The following is a 14,645-nucleotide window of genomic DNA, read 5'->3' as shown; positions in this document are numbered from 1 at the left end:
TGTGTGTGTGTGTGTGTGTGTGTATGTATGTGTTCGGCCAGGCTCAGTGACCCTGCATTAATGGAGGTGCTGAAAGTCGTGTTCTCACTCCCTGTCCACTGCAGCTCTCTCTCTCAGCCCTATTTACACACCCTGTAATCACTGACTCTCCTCAGCTCCAGCCCACTGCAGGCCTGCTGGGGGGGGGACCACTCAGACACCCTCCTCCAGCCAGCCTGAGAGACAGTGTATCAGCAGGTGGGCGCTGTGGTCAACTTATCCATGCCTACAGCTCCGTTTATATACGGATATGACCATAAACAGTCATACACGCCTCAATAATCACATACTCACATGATGAAGGTCCTAACCTGGTTTAGATTTACACTATGTCCAAAAGTTTGTAGACACCTGCTCCTCCAGAGCTGCTTTTGAAAACAATATTAGGGTAATAATATTGTCTTTTCCCTTTGCTGCAGCAACAGTCTCTACTCGTCTGCTAAGGCCTTGCATTAGATTGTAGAACACTGCTGTGGGCATTTGATGGCATTCGGCCATGAGAGCATTAGTTAAGTGAGATACTGATAATAGATGATTAGTTCTAGATCCAGAAATACCACTCAGACATATCCAAGAGGTGTTTGCTGCAGCTCAGCACTCTGGAGAAGTCAGATCCACTGCTCCACAGCCAGGGCCTTTTTACCCATCTATCTACTGGGCATCATGTGTGGCTGCTCCAGAGTGCCCTGTTTTACTGCCAATGCTTTACTATGGCATATGCAAATAAAATGCCTGTGTCAGTAATGGGTACACCCTAAAATAGCTGAACTCAGTCCTTAAAAGATACTTTTGTATGTATACTGTAAGTTTAGGCATTTATTATTATTTTACTTTTGTGAATAATAATAATAATAATAATAATAATATTTTTTTTACAATACAAATTAATTTTTTATTAAATTTATTATTTTGATTATATTTCACTTATCCTAGTTGACAGTTTTACATGATACTTATTATTACTATTATTTATTTATAATTACTTAAAATGTATCATAATTAATTCTGTTTTTAATGTTGGTTTATCTGTTTAAATCAACCTCTTGTTTGGTAATCATCGCTCGGCTACATCATAAATGAAGGTTTTCTTCAATGTATTCACAAGATTAAATAAAGGTTTATTGATTTATTGAAAAGGAAAAAGAAAAAACATTATTTATAAAGTACCTTCTTAATTAACTCAACACATGATTCACATTCTCTTCTTACAAACAGGGCCTGATATTAACAGACACATCTATCAATATGCAGTTCTGCGAGCCTCCTGTTTCCATTTCCAGTGATGTTGGGTAAACGTAATACTGTGCGATCTCTGAAAGGCTAGGCGTGCTTTATTTCTGTAAATCGTGGCAGTTATCAGTACATGTCTCGACTATTAATACCCATCGATAGTGAAAGCCATGTGAAAAAAAAATGAGAATGGAGAAGCAGTGGTTTTTACCTGGCAGCCAGAAACACCTGGTTCTCTCCCATAAGCAGAGAACGGAGCTCTCTCAGACTTGCCTGTAGAGAAATAGAGAGAACACATTAGACTCGAACACTAACAGGCTACAGTGCAGGCTGCAGATATCAGCAGTGTTTTGTAGGGGTTTATCATTCGAGTCCGTATGAAGGAGGCATATAAACACACAGCTGACCAAACAGAGAGGTCATCTTCTGAGGGCACAGCTTTGAAACACACAGGCTTACTCTTGCCCCTCTTCGATGACTGAATCCACCAATCACAGACACTATACATATCAAAAATTTGGACACTCCTGGTTAAATATGTGCTGATCATCATCTGATCCAAGTACTAGGATGACTATGGTTTTTTTGACACTGGGGGACACAGGGGTATCCACTGTTGTTAGGATGCCTCAAGGTCAAGTAGGCTTGGTCATAGATGGTGATTTTGGCATTTTATGCATTAGATGCATGTATGTGGGTTTATATAAAATAAAATAAAATAAAATACAATACAATTTAAAAATACTTAATGTCCAAAGCACTTCACTTCTTTTAAAGTGTCTAATTCAAGCTTACCACCTTACCTGCACTTGTTTCTACACTGTACAACTCTCAACTTTATTTTCATTTAAAGGCTCGGAAACCATTAGTATGCAAAGTTCAAGCATTAAGCGCTCCCTTTCAAGTGTATCGTATTTTATTTTTGACAGACCAAGAAAAATAAATCTAAATGAATAAATATTTAATTGAATTAATATTTAAATTAATTTCAATAATAATTAAATCTATTTTTATTTAGAAAAATGTATAATGCACATTAACTGGCCGCTCTCTCATCACCCTCATCACTCTTTAGCGATGCTGGCCAGCACAGGCATCTGGGGACCCGGTGCTTTCCTCCACATCGGTGGCAGCTTCACATGTTTCAGAGAGACGTGTGTCAAGTCTCTACCCTCCTAGTGTCAGAAGCATTGCTAGTGCTAGGGGGAGCTACGAACGGGTAGGTTAACTGGCAGTATCCGAAATAAATAAATAAATAAATAAATACATACATACATACATACATACATACATACATACATACATACATACATACATACATACGATATCATCATCATTTCACTTGTATGAGTTAGGTGTGGCGCAACAGATAACACCACTACACTGCCACTGAGTTACCACACCATGTGGGAGACCGGGGTTCGATTCCCGGTCTGGGTGACTATGCTGCGCTACACCAATAAGAGTCCTTGGGCAAGACTCCTAACACTACACTGACCCACCTCTGTAATATGAGTAGCCTGGAAGTCGCTTTGGATAAGAGGGTCAGCTAAATGCCATAATTGTAAATGTAAATTTCACCCTCAGACCCTCTTACTATGCTATGGAAAAATGTATAATATGTATAAATATAAATATTTATACATATTATATAATATCATATGTTTATAATATAAGTATAATATGTATAAATGTATAAAAAGCAGAACGGCACGTAACGGTACTCAGAATTGGCAGGTAGTGACAGATCCGTGCCGTACCTACATATCGCCGACCACACATCAGCTTCTTCACCAGATGCAACACAACCATTACAGTGCACAGTCACCTCAATAAACCTCCAATAACAGGCTGACAATGGCTGCCTCTGTATAACAACCTCAGATTTCCACTTTTCATCTTTTATTGGTCAACTTTCGAAAGCATCAGCTGTGCTTTGCACTCTTGAACATAAAAAGCCCAGGGCCCACCAGCGGGCCGAAAGTGTTAGTATAAACTTCTGTTAGCAGAGAAAAGCTCCACCAGTTTGTACAGAAGTCCCTGTAGTTACTGAGTAATACACCTTAGTGTGTTATAAGCCCTATCAATTAGTTAGGTTCGATAGGGTTGCTATTGGTACTCAGCATCGGCACATAGTGGTATCCATGCATCCCTACTAACTACATAATACATCGCCCATCCCTCAGACCCATCAGCTTCTTCACCATACGCAAAACTTCCATCAGTGTCAGAGTCTCTCTGTGGGACAGACAGAGCTACCCAGCAGTTGAGGAACTAAGAAAAGAGAAAACTACAGGAATAAAAACTGCAAAGCTCACAGCCCACATGAATCATACACTCCACCAGATCTAACCTCAGCAGTTTTACCCTCTGCACAAAAAAACATCCCCCCTAAACAAGAGACTTCCAATGCAAAAAAATGATAAACAACTACAGCAGCGTCGTACATTACACCTGTCAGACTCTCAAACATTAGCCAAGCAAACACGGTGTTGGAGCTAAATTTTGTTTACTCGGGGGAAAAGGTAAATATTTTTGTAAGTTAAGAAAGAAAAAACATGCATGGCAAAGAGATTCGGTCCTCTTGCGTCCTGACACACACACACACATACACACACACACACACTTCAATATAAACACACATACACACACACACACAAACAGGTTTGGGGGCGGAGTGGGAGCTGGTTTTGGCTGTGCTGGGCTCAGGTGTGTTCCACCACATGTGTGTGTGTGTAAAACTGTGTGTGTGTGTAAAACTGTGTGTGTGTGTGTGTAAGTGTGTGTAAGAGAGAATGTTGGCTGGGAGGTGGCGGTGCGTCTCCAGAGGCTCAGTGGTAATCAGGTAGCGTGGTTTAACTGAAACTGCTTCCCTTGCGGTGTCGACAGCGCTCATTTGATGTAACGCAGCGTTTCTGGGTTAGCTCTCCTGCATGGGAAGGTTGAGCCCCTCAGCCATCGCGCAAAACCAAAACATCTGTCTTCACAAACAAAGCCTCTTCCTCACTTCCTGCACTGCTACTCAGCAAGGCCTGGCTTTTCTGAGCTGTACCACTTAGATGAAGTGAAGTGAAAAAGGGGGGGGGGGGGGGGTAATTAAGTGACTGCAGATCTTTACTGTACTTAAGCATTATTTTTGAAAGATCTGCACATTACTGGAGCATAACTGACCACTACTGTCCATGAGAAACAACACATGCATTGACATTAACATGTCTTGTCAATAGAATAGGTCTCTCTGGAGCAGATTAGCATAAACCTATTGGCACCATGCTGCCTAATGCCAGGTGTGCCAGGCTAGAGGGGTCTAAAGCCCCCCAAACATTGAGCTGTGGGCCAGTGGAAGTGTATTCTCTGGAATGATGTAGAGAGGAACTCCATCCAATACTTTTGGGATGAGTTGGGGAGTTGGGGATGAGGTGAGAACATTCTGACCTCACTAACACTCTTGGTGCTAAAAGCTACAAACAGGTGGGATAACTGGCAGTATCCAAAATAAATAAATAAATAAATAAATATATAAATAAATAAGATATCTTCATCATTTCACCCTCAGACCCTCTTACAGCCCACAACTAACTAATACAACTCAACCCTACAGTGTTTAAGCAACTAAAGGTCTTAATTTAACCATACACACACACACCTACACACACACACACACTCTGCATCCGCACTTATGTCCAGCATTGAAATATTCATCTGCAGCATGTGTTTTGTTACACACTCTCTGTCCGAGCTGAATAATTTATAAGGCCGTGTTGTTGTTTCAAACCCTGAGTGGAGCAGGGCTCATAAAAAACATCCGCTGTCTGTCCCTGCCCACGGAACACACACACACACAGAGAGAGAGAGAGAGAGAGAGAGAGAGAGAGCGCTCCTCCAGCCTCTACTATTCTCTGTAGCATAAGGCAGCCATGCGTTGTAACACGTCAGGGGACTTTAACTCGATCAGCGGCGCTCCGTCCCTCAGGACGCCGGACGGTAAACACGCGTTTAACTGTTTAGCGCGCCAGCATGCATGGTCACCCAGCGCTAACAACTGCACCTCCCAGGGGTTACTACTCTCACGGCACACACACAGACACACACACACTGATGTGTGAGGGCATAAACAAAAATGATAGTGGTGGCATGAGCAGGGTCTGAGCATGCCTGTCTGTACAGACACCTCAATAATCCTCCAATAACAGGCAGACAATAGCTGCCGTAGTTCTGTATAAGAACCTCAGATTTCAGTTTTCCAAGACGTTTTATTGGACACCATCTAAAAGTAATAAAAATAAATAAATAAATAAATAAAGGAGCTTCAAAAGGGTTCTTTGAGTGATGCCAGAGAAGATCCATGTTTGGTTTCATAAACATAAAAAACACGACTGTAGTAGAGGTGTGAGAGTGTGAAGAACCTTTAATGTGTTGAAGAACATTTGCACCCTGTGAAGGTTCTTCAGACCTTTAATGTGGTTCTTTATAGAGTCAAAAGTGGTTCTTTTCTGGCACTGTTCAAAGAACCCTTTGAAGCACCTTATAGAGGCAGATGACAGCTGATACCTTTAGATGTGTGAAGGAACTTTTACAGGTCTAAAGAACCTCATGATGTACATTTTTACCTGTTTTAAGGTTCTTCAAGGTTTCTTTCCTTCTTAAAGAATCACAGAATTAGGGCTGGGCGATATGGTAAAAATACGATATCACGATATTTATCACAGTACATGTAAATCACAGACTAAAACCATCAGTAGCGACCAATCCTTAAACTACCATTACTACTAAACTACTATTCCGATCCTCTCCTGTACTGAATACAGTGATTTCTACTCAACATCTGCTGCTCTTTGTCTAATTAAACCAGTCTAATTATACTGTTAGTAATGAAACCTGCAGCTGATCAGTGTTTCTTAAGCACTAACAGTCTTCTACATATGATTAGAAAAGCTTATTGCTATATTGCTAAATATCGTCATTTTGCCCAGCTCTATTTGGAACAGAGGTGTGAGTGTGAAGAACACTGTACATGTCCACAGAGTCTTCACTTCAACATGTAAATGACTGTTGCCAGTTTTTTCAAGAGCCATGTCTGCCTCCATAAAAATATTGAAATGTTTGAGAAACTTTCTGAAGGCCAGAAAAACCTTCAGAACATGTAAATATTCTTTACCATTTTAAAACATCTTCATAAACCACTGTTGGCTCAATAAAGAACCATGTTTGTTACAGAGATGTGAGTCTGACAAACCTTTTAAAACATCTAAAGGACCTTCACAAGATGACGAGATTTTAAAGGTTAAAGAGCATATTAACATAAACCTATTGGCACCATGATGCCTAATGCCAGGTGTGCCAGGCTAGAGGGGTCTAAAGCCCCCCCCCAAGCATTGAGCTGTGGGCCAGTGGAAGTGTATTCTCTGGAATGATGTAGAGAGGAACTCCATCCAATACTTTTGGGATGAGTTGGGGAGTTGGGGATGAGTTGAGAACATTCTGACCTCCCTAACACTCTTGGTGCTAAATGCAATCAAATCCTCACAGCAATGCTTCTACAAAATCTAGTAAAAGCCTTCTTCCCTGGACAGTAGAGACAATTACTCCAACAAAAGCAGGATAAATGTTTGTTTGTTTGTTTTTTTCTTTTTAATACCCATGATTTCAGTAGAAACAGTAAACAAGCAGGTGTCCCAATACTTTTGTCTACACAGTGTATGTACATGAAAATCATCAGATATCGAGCTCTGACTGGCTCAGTGGTTTAATGCGCTGCTCCTATGGCCTGGGGGGTCGTGAGTTCGGATCGTGCCCAGTCTAGTCGAGGACCTTCACAAGATGACGAGATGTTTAATGCAGACGCATGTTCCTCATCAATTAAAAAGATCTTTAGCCACTTTTGGCTCCATGAGGAATCATGTTTGTAGGAGAGATGTAAAAGAACCTTCAACCTGGTGAAGAACATTTACATCTAGTGAAGGTTCCTCAGACCTTTAAAAGGTTCTTCACACATCTCTATTACAGACATTGTTCTTTAAGGAGGCACAAGTGGCTCCTCTATGGCATCGCTCAAAGTTATTATTATTTTTTAAGACTGTGGGAACGTTTCATGAAACCTGGATCAATAGAAATGCTCAGAAATGCCTTGGAATAAAATCTCTATACACGGACGTCTGGAAAACTAACACACACACACACACACACACACACACAACACAGACAGACGTTTTCTATGACCACAGAATCAGTAGACTCGATGTGAAAGTGTAGGAATGAGGTAAGTGATCACAGCAATAGGAAACCATAAAATAAACAGTTTTAGCGAAAGGTTGAGAAGTTACGAAAAATGCAGAAAACGCTTCCATATGAAGAGAAAAGCAAAATGAAGAATGGCTGAGTGAACTCGAGGAGGAAGAAAAGGTCCACAGAGGCCAGAATGATCCAGGGGGAGGCAGGGAGGGAGGGGGAGAGGGAGGGAGAGGGAGAGGGAGAGAGAGAGAGAGAGAGAGAGAGAGAGAGATGGAAAATTATTGGGGGTGTGTTTAAATACTGAATGTTCTCAAAGCTCAAAGCATCCAAGGACAAAAAAAGAGAGAAACAAAGAGAGAGCGCGAGAGCGTGATCGAGGGGGGGAGAGAGAGAGAGAGAGAGAGAGTGAAAAAAAGAGAAGTCTTGGGGAATGCAGAAAATCAACAGTGTAAGACAGCTCTTCCACAGCTATTGCAATTTGTTTAAGTGTTACTGGCGAGTGTTTGTGCCAAGCGGGCTGCTGGCTGCTGAGCTGATGTTTGAGGAAGCCATGCCAGCGAATGCAGCTGCAACTTACCCATACACACAAACACACACACGGTCAACTGAACACACATACACTCCAGTGAATACGCAGACACACACACATTCATTCAAGTGAGATGGGGGGGGGGAGAGAGAAAGAAAGAAGAAAACTTAAGACTGGAAGAGAAGAAGAGATGAGAAACAGAAGAGATGAAAGTAGGAGAGAAGAGAAGAAGGGAGAAGAAAGGACAAGAGGAGCAGAAAAAGAACATGAGAGAGGAGAAGAACAGAGAAGAGAAGAGAGGAGAGGAGAGGAGAAGAGAAAAGAAGAGAAGAAGAGAAGATAAGAGGGGAGAGGAGAAGATAAGAGGGGAGCAGAGAAGAGAGGAGAGGAGAAGAGAAGAGAAGAGAAGAGAAGAGAAGAGAAGAGAAGAAGAGAAGATAAGAGAAGAGAAGAGAGGAGAGGAGAAGATAAGAGAAGAGAGGAGAGGAGAAGAGAAGAGAAGAGAAGAAGAGAAGATAAGAGGGGAGAGGAGAAGTGAGAGGGGAGCAGAGAAGCGAGGAGAAGAGAAGAGAAGAGAAGAGAAGAGAGGAGAAGAGAAGAGAAGAGAAGAGAAGAGAAGAAGAGAAGATAAGAGAAGAGAGGAGAGGAGAGGAGAAGAGAAGAGAAGAAGAGAAGATAAGATAAGAGGGGAGAGGAGAAGATAGGAGGGGAGCAGAGAAGAGAGGAGAAGGAGATAAAAAGGAGAAAGGGAGAAAAGGAGATAAGATAAGCGATGAGAAGAAAAGAGAAGAGAGGAGAGGAGAGGAGAAGAGAAAAAGAGAAGATAAGAGGGGAGAGGAGAAGATAAGAGGGGAGCAGAGAAGAGAGGAGAAGAAAGAGAAGACGAGATAAGATAAGAGATGAGAAGAAAAGAGAAGAGAAGAGATAAGAACAAAGAGAAAGGGGGAGGAGAGAAGAGAGGAGAAGATAAGAGAAGACGGGAGAAGAAAGCACAAGAGGAGCAGAAAAAGAACATGGGACAGGAGCAGAAAAGAGAAGAGGGGAGAAGAAAGAGAAAAGGAGGAGAAAAGAAGAGACGAGAAGAGAAGAGAAGAAGAGAAGAAGAAAAAAAAAGATAGAAGAAAAGAGGAGAGGAGAGATGAGAGGAGAAGAAATGAGAAGAGGAGAGAAGAGAAGAAGAATGAGAAGAGGAGAGAGGAGAAGAAAAGAGAAGAGGAGAGAAGAGAAGAGAGAAGAAGAATGAGAAGAGGAGAGAAGAGAGAAGAGGAGAAAAGAGAAGAGAGGAGAAGAAAAGAGAAAAGGGGAAAAGAGAAGAGAGGAGAAGAATGAGAAGAGGAGAAGAAAAGAGAAGAGGAGAAAAGAGAAGAGGAGAAAAGAGAAGAAAAGAGAAGAGAAGAAAAGAGAAGAGGAGAAAAGAGAAGAAAAGAGAAGAGGAGAAAAGAGAAGAAAAGAAAAGAGAAGAAAAGAGAAGAGGAGAAAAGAGAAGAAAAGAGAAGAGGAGAAAAGAGAAGAGGAGAAAAGAGAAGAAAAGGAGAAGAAAAAATGAAGAGACAAGAGGAGACTGGACGGTGTGTTGGAGTGCTGCAGGTGAAGCTAAGCCTGAGTGGGTGAGCTCTCCAGATCCATCTCTCCAGATGATCTTCAGGGTGATCTTCAGGAGGTGGGTGTAGAGGTCAGCGATTAGCTGGGTCCTCCTGAGCCTCCAATCCTGCACTTTTATCATTCCCATCACATCCCTGCCCAGCCGGCCTGCTGCTGCTGCTGGAGCGCTGACAGGTAGCCTGATCAATACCCCCTCCCTGCAGGAGCATACTCACTAACACACACACACCTCTACACACAGACACTCTGTCCCACTGGCAGCATCAGGAGCTGTGGAGGCAGGCTGAGAGAGAATGATGAATGGGGCCTCATCCAAGCACTTTAAGAAACAGGGCCAAGGTGGGCCACAACGCTGCTGCTGCCACACAGGGCCACAGAGGAAAAGCGGCCAGCGCAGGCGTGGGGAGTCAAGGGTTCTGCATGGTTCTTCACACTTGGTGCATGAAAATTATAGAAATAAATAAAAATCAACATTTTATTATCATGAATTGTTTATATCTATTTTATGATGCTACAGGTGGCGTAGGGGGCATTACGGATTCCGAAACTGTGTATCACTTTTTGACATAATGTGAATCTGGCAGTTGTGCTTAACATAGTTTCCAAATTTCATGATGAGTGGACCAATAAACATGCTCCAAAATGACTTGGAATAAAATCTTTTTACATTGACTTTCATTGAAAGTTCAAAGGGTTTTGTCCTTCTCCTGTAAAGCTGTCCTTTTGAAGATACTCGTTTTTTGCTTAACAGCAACAAATTGAAAGTTAAGCCCACCAATATAGGTCTGTGACTGATCAGGATGCTCCACAGCATCCATCACAACACTGGGATCTGTTAGAGGCTCATTTCCACATCCTCCAATATTAGTACCGCAATATCACGAGAACAATACCCAGCGATCTACATCGCACAGCCCTTGTTTACAGTGCTGATCATGACTCCTTATGAAATAATGAGGACTGAGGAGGTCATATACGTCTTCACATGGCTGAGCAATGTCACTAAAGGAGGAAGAAGCCACAGCAGGAAAGAGGTACGTTCTGATGACAAACCGGGTCATCAGGTGTTTCAGGAAAATGCTCGACAGTCTCTAAACAAAAGATCAGGTTTCATCTTAAATTCGCTGAACATCAGGAGCCTGTGCACGTCATGAAGCTGAACACAACAGCAGCTCTTTGAGTTGTTCCATGACTGGGGAGGTCCCACTAATGTCATGGAACAACCTGAAGGAAGAAGTGAAACTGTGCAAATTCACCTGTCTTGTGACTTCAGGGTATTTAAAAAGTGCTCTGCTGTTCTGTCTAAAGTTTCAGGACATCTATTCAAGATATTTTCCATAAATGATAATGTTGTTTTTGCCTAAACTGAAAGCTGTGTAGAGCTTTCTATTCCCACCAAGTTTGTCCCCTAGTTGTGAGGAGAGCTTGAACAGCTTGGTGATCAACATGATGCCTTCAAGTGTCAAGGCTAAATATTCCCACAGTATGAGCAAATACAGATTCACATGAAAGTTGTACCAAAGAGGCCACCCTTGGTGAGAATGTTATTAAGAAATGGCAGTTCAGAGGGAACTGTAGAGGTCAAGATGAGATCTGGAAGATCAAGAAAACTCCTGTCCCAAAAAAAGAACAGCTTGTATGGTGGTCAGGTGTCAATATCCTGTAGGAACGTTTGGCAGTGGTGCACCGCTCTACTGTGCAGCGTTGCTTGCATAAACAATCTCAAATGGAGTGAGAAGTCATAAGAAGAACCTTACCTGTGTCTAAATGTAATGTATGAAGTATGCATCAGAACATCCAGAGAGGCCAGATGGCTTTTGGAAACAAGTGCCGTGAACTGAACTCTTTGGCCTTAACCAGCAACGAAAAAGACCAAAAAGAAGGACCTGAATTACATGAAAAGAACACCTTCCCAACTGTGAAGCATGGGGTTGTACTGTAGCCAGTGGCAATGGTAATTGGGCAGTGGTGGCTTAGTGGTTAGAGCTCCGGACTAATGATGACAGGGTTGTGGGTTCGATACCCGAGCTCGGCAAGCTGAGCTACCACTGTTGGGCACTTGAGCAAGGCCCTCTCTGCTCCTCGGGCACTGGAGTCACCCGCTCACTGCCCCTAGTTCACTAGTGTGTGTTCACTACCACAGATGGGTCAAATGCGGAGGACATATTTCGCTGTATATAGTACAGTTTTAAATAAGTGCACCTTTACCTTTAATAGCACATAAAATAAGAGTGCAACAAGCCAACCAGGGCGTGTGGTTGGTGTGGCGCAACAGATAACACCACTACTTGCCACTAAGCTACCACACCATGTGGGAGACTGGGGTTCGATTCCCGGTCTGGGTGTGCTACACCAATAAGAGTCCTTTGGTAAGACTCCTAACACTACACTGGCCCTACTCTGTAACACAAGTTACCTTGTAAGTCGCTCTGGATAAGAGCGTCAGCTAAATGTATTTCAGAACTGGAGGCCTTCTACAAAGAAGACTGGGATAAAATCCCAACTATATGAATTTAAAGACAGGGCTCAGAGTGGTCCAGTGGACTGAGGAGCTTCCAGAAATTAAAGACTTTTAGCTACAAGAAGTGTTTGCAAACAGAGGGTGTGTTTGCTACTTTTATGTTACCAAAAACTTCACACAAATGAAGAGAGCGAAATTAAATACAGAAGTAGTATATCTACCCATCAGAGGAGAACAGCACAAGCTTGAAGAAGAAAAACAGAAGAAGAAAAAACCCCGAAAAAAAAACTAAACAAAGAGGCAATTTTCCATGAGCCTTCTCAGCCTTGACACTTCCCCTGGTTAAAGCAGAGCTTTTGTTGACTATCAGTTCCCGCGAGCCAGCACTATCACAGCGCAGCCCTCAGACGGCTCTGCTATCAGCACCTCGCTGAGAAACACACCGGATGAAGCAATATTCCGCCACTCCGATGCTCCGAGATGCTTGTCAATGACAGTGGTTTTCACTCTCGCGCTCTCTGGGGAGAAACACGGGCCGTGTGAGGGAAATGACGGATGAAGCCCTGAGTGAATTTATCATACTGTCTGCGCAGAGCACTGAGGAGCCGTCCAGGTGTGGAGAAGTGCAGGTCTACTACTACTACTACTTACGGCACGTCCCACATCAGCAAGAACGTCTACACACTTTCAGACGAATCCCTTTCAGTCAGGACTCATATGACTGATATATCTGTTTTACAGTTACATTAAAAAATATATATAATTAAAAAATGATTGGCTGCCATTTACTACATGAAAACATGACTAAATCCAGGACCTGAACTGAAGTGGACCAAATAAAATAGAAGTTGGGAAAGAACCTGTAGGAAGGTTTTGGGTGGTGCACAATTTTACTGTGCAGCATTGCTTACACAATTAGTCTTAATGGATTGAGACATCATGAGAAGACTGCTATAGAGTTTTGACAAGCCATCAGTTTCACACACCATTTGCAACCACTGGCTGTCCTTTACAATAAAAGAACTTTCCTGGACCAAAATGAGTCCGAAATTTGGAAAAGCTACCAATTCAGAGATGAGGTTTGGGTATAATCCCAACTATATATACAAACTGACTTTTTAAGCATACAGTAATTATGGGAAAAGCACAAAGGGCAAAGTACCTGAAGACAAACACTGGGGGCTGAAATATTACTGAGAATATAAACAATGGCATGCAAACACTTTTTAAACACACCTGTTTTTGTCCTCACCAATTTGTTGCCACATCCCATGGATAACAGTGTGTCACACACTGTTCGTATATCAGTGTCGGAAATCACCTAAGCAAGCCTATTAGAGATGATTCAGGCCTAATACTGCTCATGGATGAGGCAGAGTCTCCTGCTGTCTCTAACCTCACATCGTCACGCCACGCTTTCCATTTCTCACAGATCTTAAACGACCCCTCATTCCCCTCCAAAACTCCCTCTGGATAAATGTCATTACTGACAAAGTTTCCTACAGCTGCCGTTACGGATTTCCCCTAAAAACACACTCTGGACCAGTGATGCCGGCTTTCTGCAGGAGAGGAGTGCACCCACCACCCCCAACCTGAATCTTACCCTATGACAATTGCTGCTTGAACTAATGACAGGAAGTCCAACATACACCCCCTCATCCAATCACTTAGCATGATGCTAGCCTGTGTGAGCATCTGTTAATTGATGTAACAGAGCTGGCAGTTAGTGTTCTCCTCCAAGCATGTTGAGCTGTCCAACAATGTCACTTTAGCACTGTGTGATGGGGGAGTACTAGGAACTGTGTGGAACTTGACCATGACTAGAATTAAGGTGAGTATGTATTTAAAAATTAATAAACAAATAAATAATAGGACTCATTAGTTATTACAATTATACAACTTATTATTAAAATAACATTATTATTTACTTATTAAACACATCGTACACGTTTGCTTAACAGTCACTACTGTATGTTAATACCATCTGCCCCCTGTTTGCAAAGGCAGCACTGAAGAGAGGTCATGAAACACGGCCTGCAGAGTGCCTTAATAAAAAAGTGCATAAGTAGCTTCCACATATTAAATATTAAGATTACATTCAGAGGCGGCCCACAATTAAAAGGTGGAGTGTGTGTGTGTGTGTGTGTGTGTGCGCGTGTGGAAAAGGCAGTGGTGTGTGTTCGCCAGCCTGGGTCTGTGCTGTGCTCTGCCGCTTGTTTTGATACTCAGGAAGGTAGTGATCTAAGCATCTCCAGGGATCAATTCAAAAGCCCAGCCACAAAAACAGCCAATTAGTAACCACACTCCACCGCCTGCCTCGCCATCACTCCATCACTCTACCTCTCTCTCCCTCTCTCTCTCTCTCTCTCTCTTTACATTCCAAGAGCCTCTCTTAGTGCTGAGTGGTATTTCTAAAATGTAATATTACAATATGTATTATCACATGTCCAAATGTTTGTGGACACCCCTTCTAATGAATGCATTCAGCTACTTTACATTGCTCCCATTGCTGCAGACACCGAAATGCAAATGCACATAAGCAGCTTGTCTAGT

General features: G+C 42.4%; 1 protein-coding gene across 3 annotated transcripts in view; it reads right to left on the bottom strand.

Annotated features, from left to right (window-relative positions):
• Nucleotides 1-14,645, bottom strand: part of tcf12 (transcription factor 12) — a 163,713-nt gene that overhangs the window by 70,983 nt on the left and 78,085 nt on the right. For all 3 annotated transcript variants that reach the window (XM_072671773.1, XM_072671772.1, XM_072671774.1), the window contains exon 6: nt 1,481-1,542. In XM_072671773.1, coding sequence (XP_072527874.1) covers nt 1,481-1,542 — 62 coding nt within the window. The remainder of the gene's footprint in view (nt 1-1,480; nt 1,543-14,645) is intronic.

The sequence above is a fragment of the Salminus brasiliensis genome, chromosome 25 (assembly GCF_030463535.1).
Source record: "Salminus brasiliensis chromosome 25, fSalBra1.hap2, whole genome shotgun sequence".
NCBI classification, from domain to species: Eukaryota; Metazoa; Chordata; class Actinopteri; order Characiformes; family Bryconidae; genus Salminus; species Salminus brasiliensis.
Note: the sequence above shows the minus strand (reverse complement) of the source record. Positions and strands in the feature narration are given on the sequence as shown.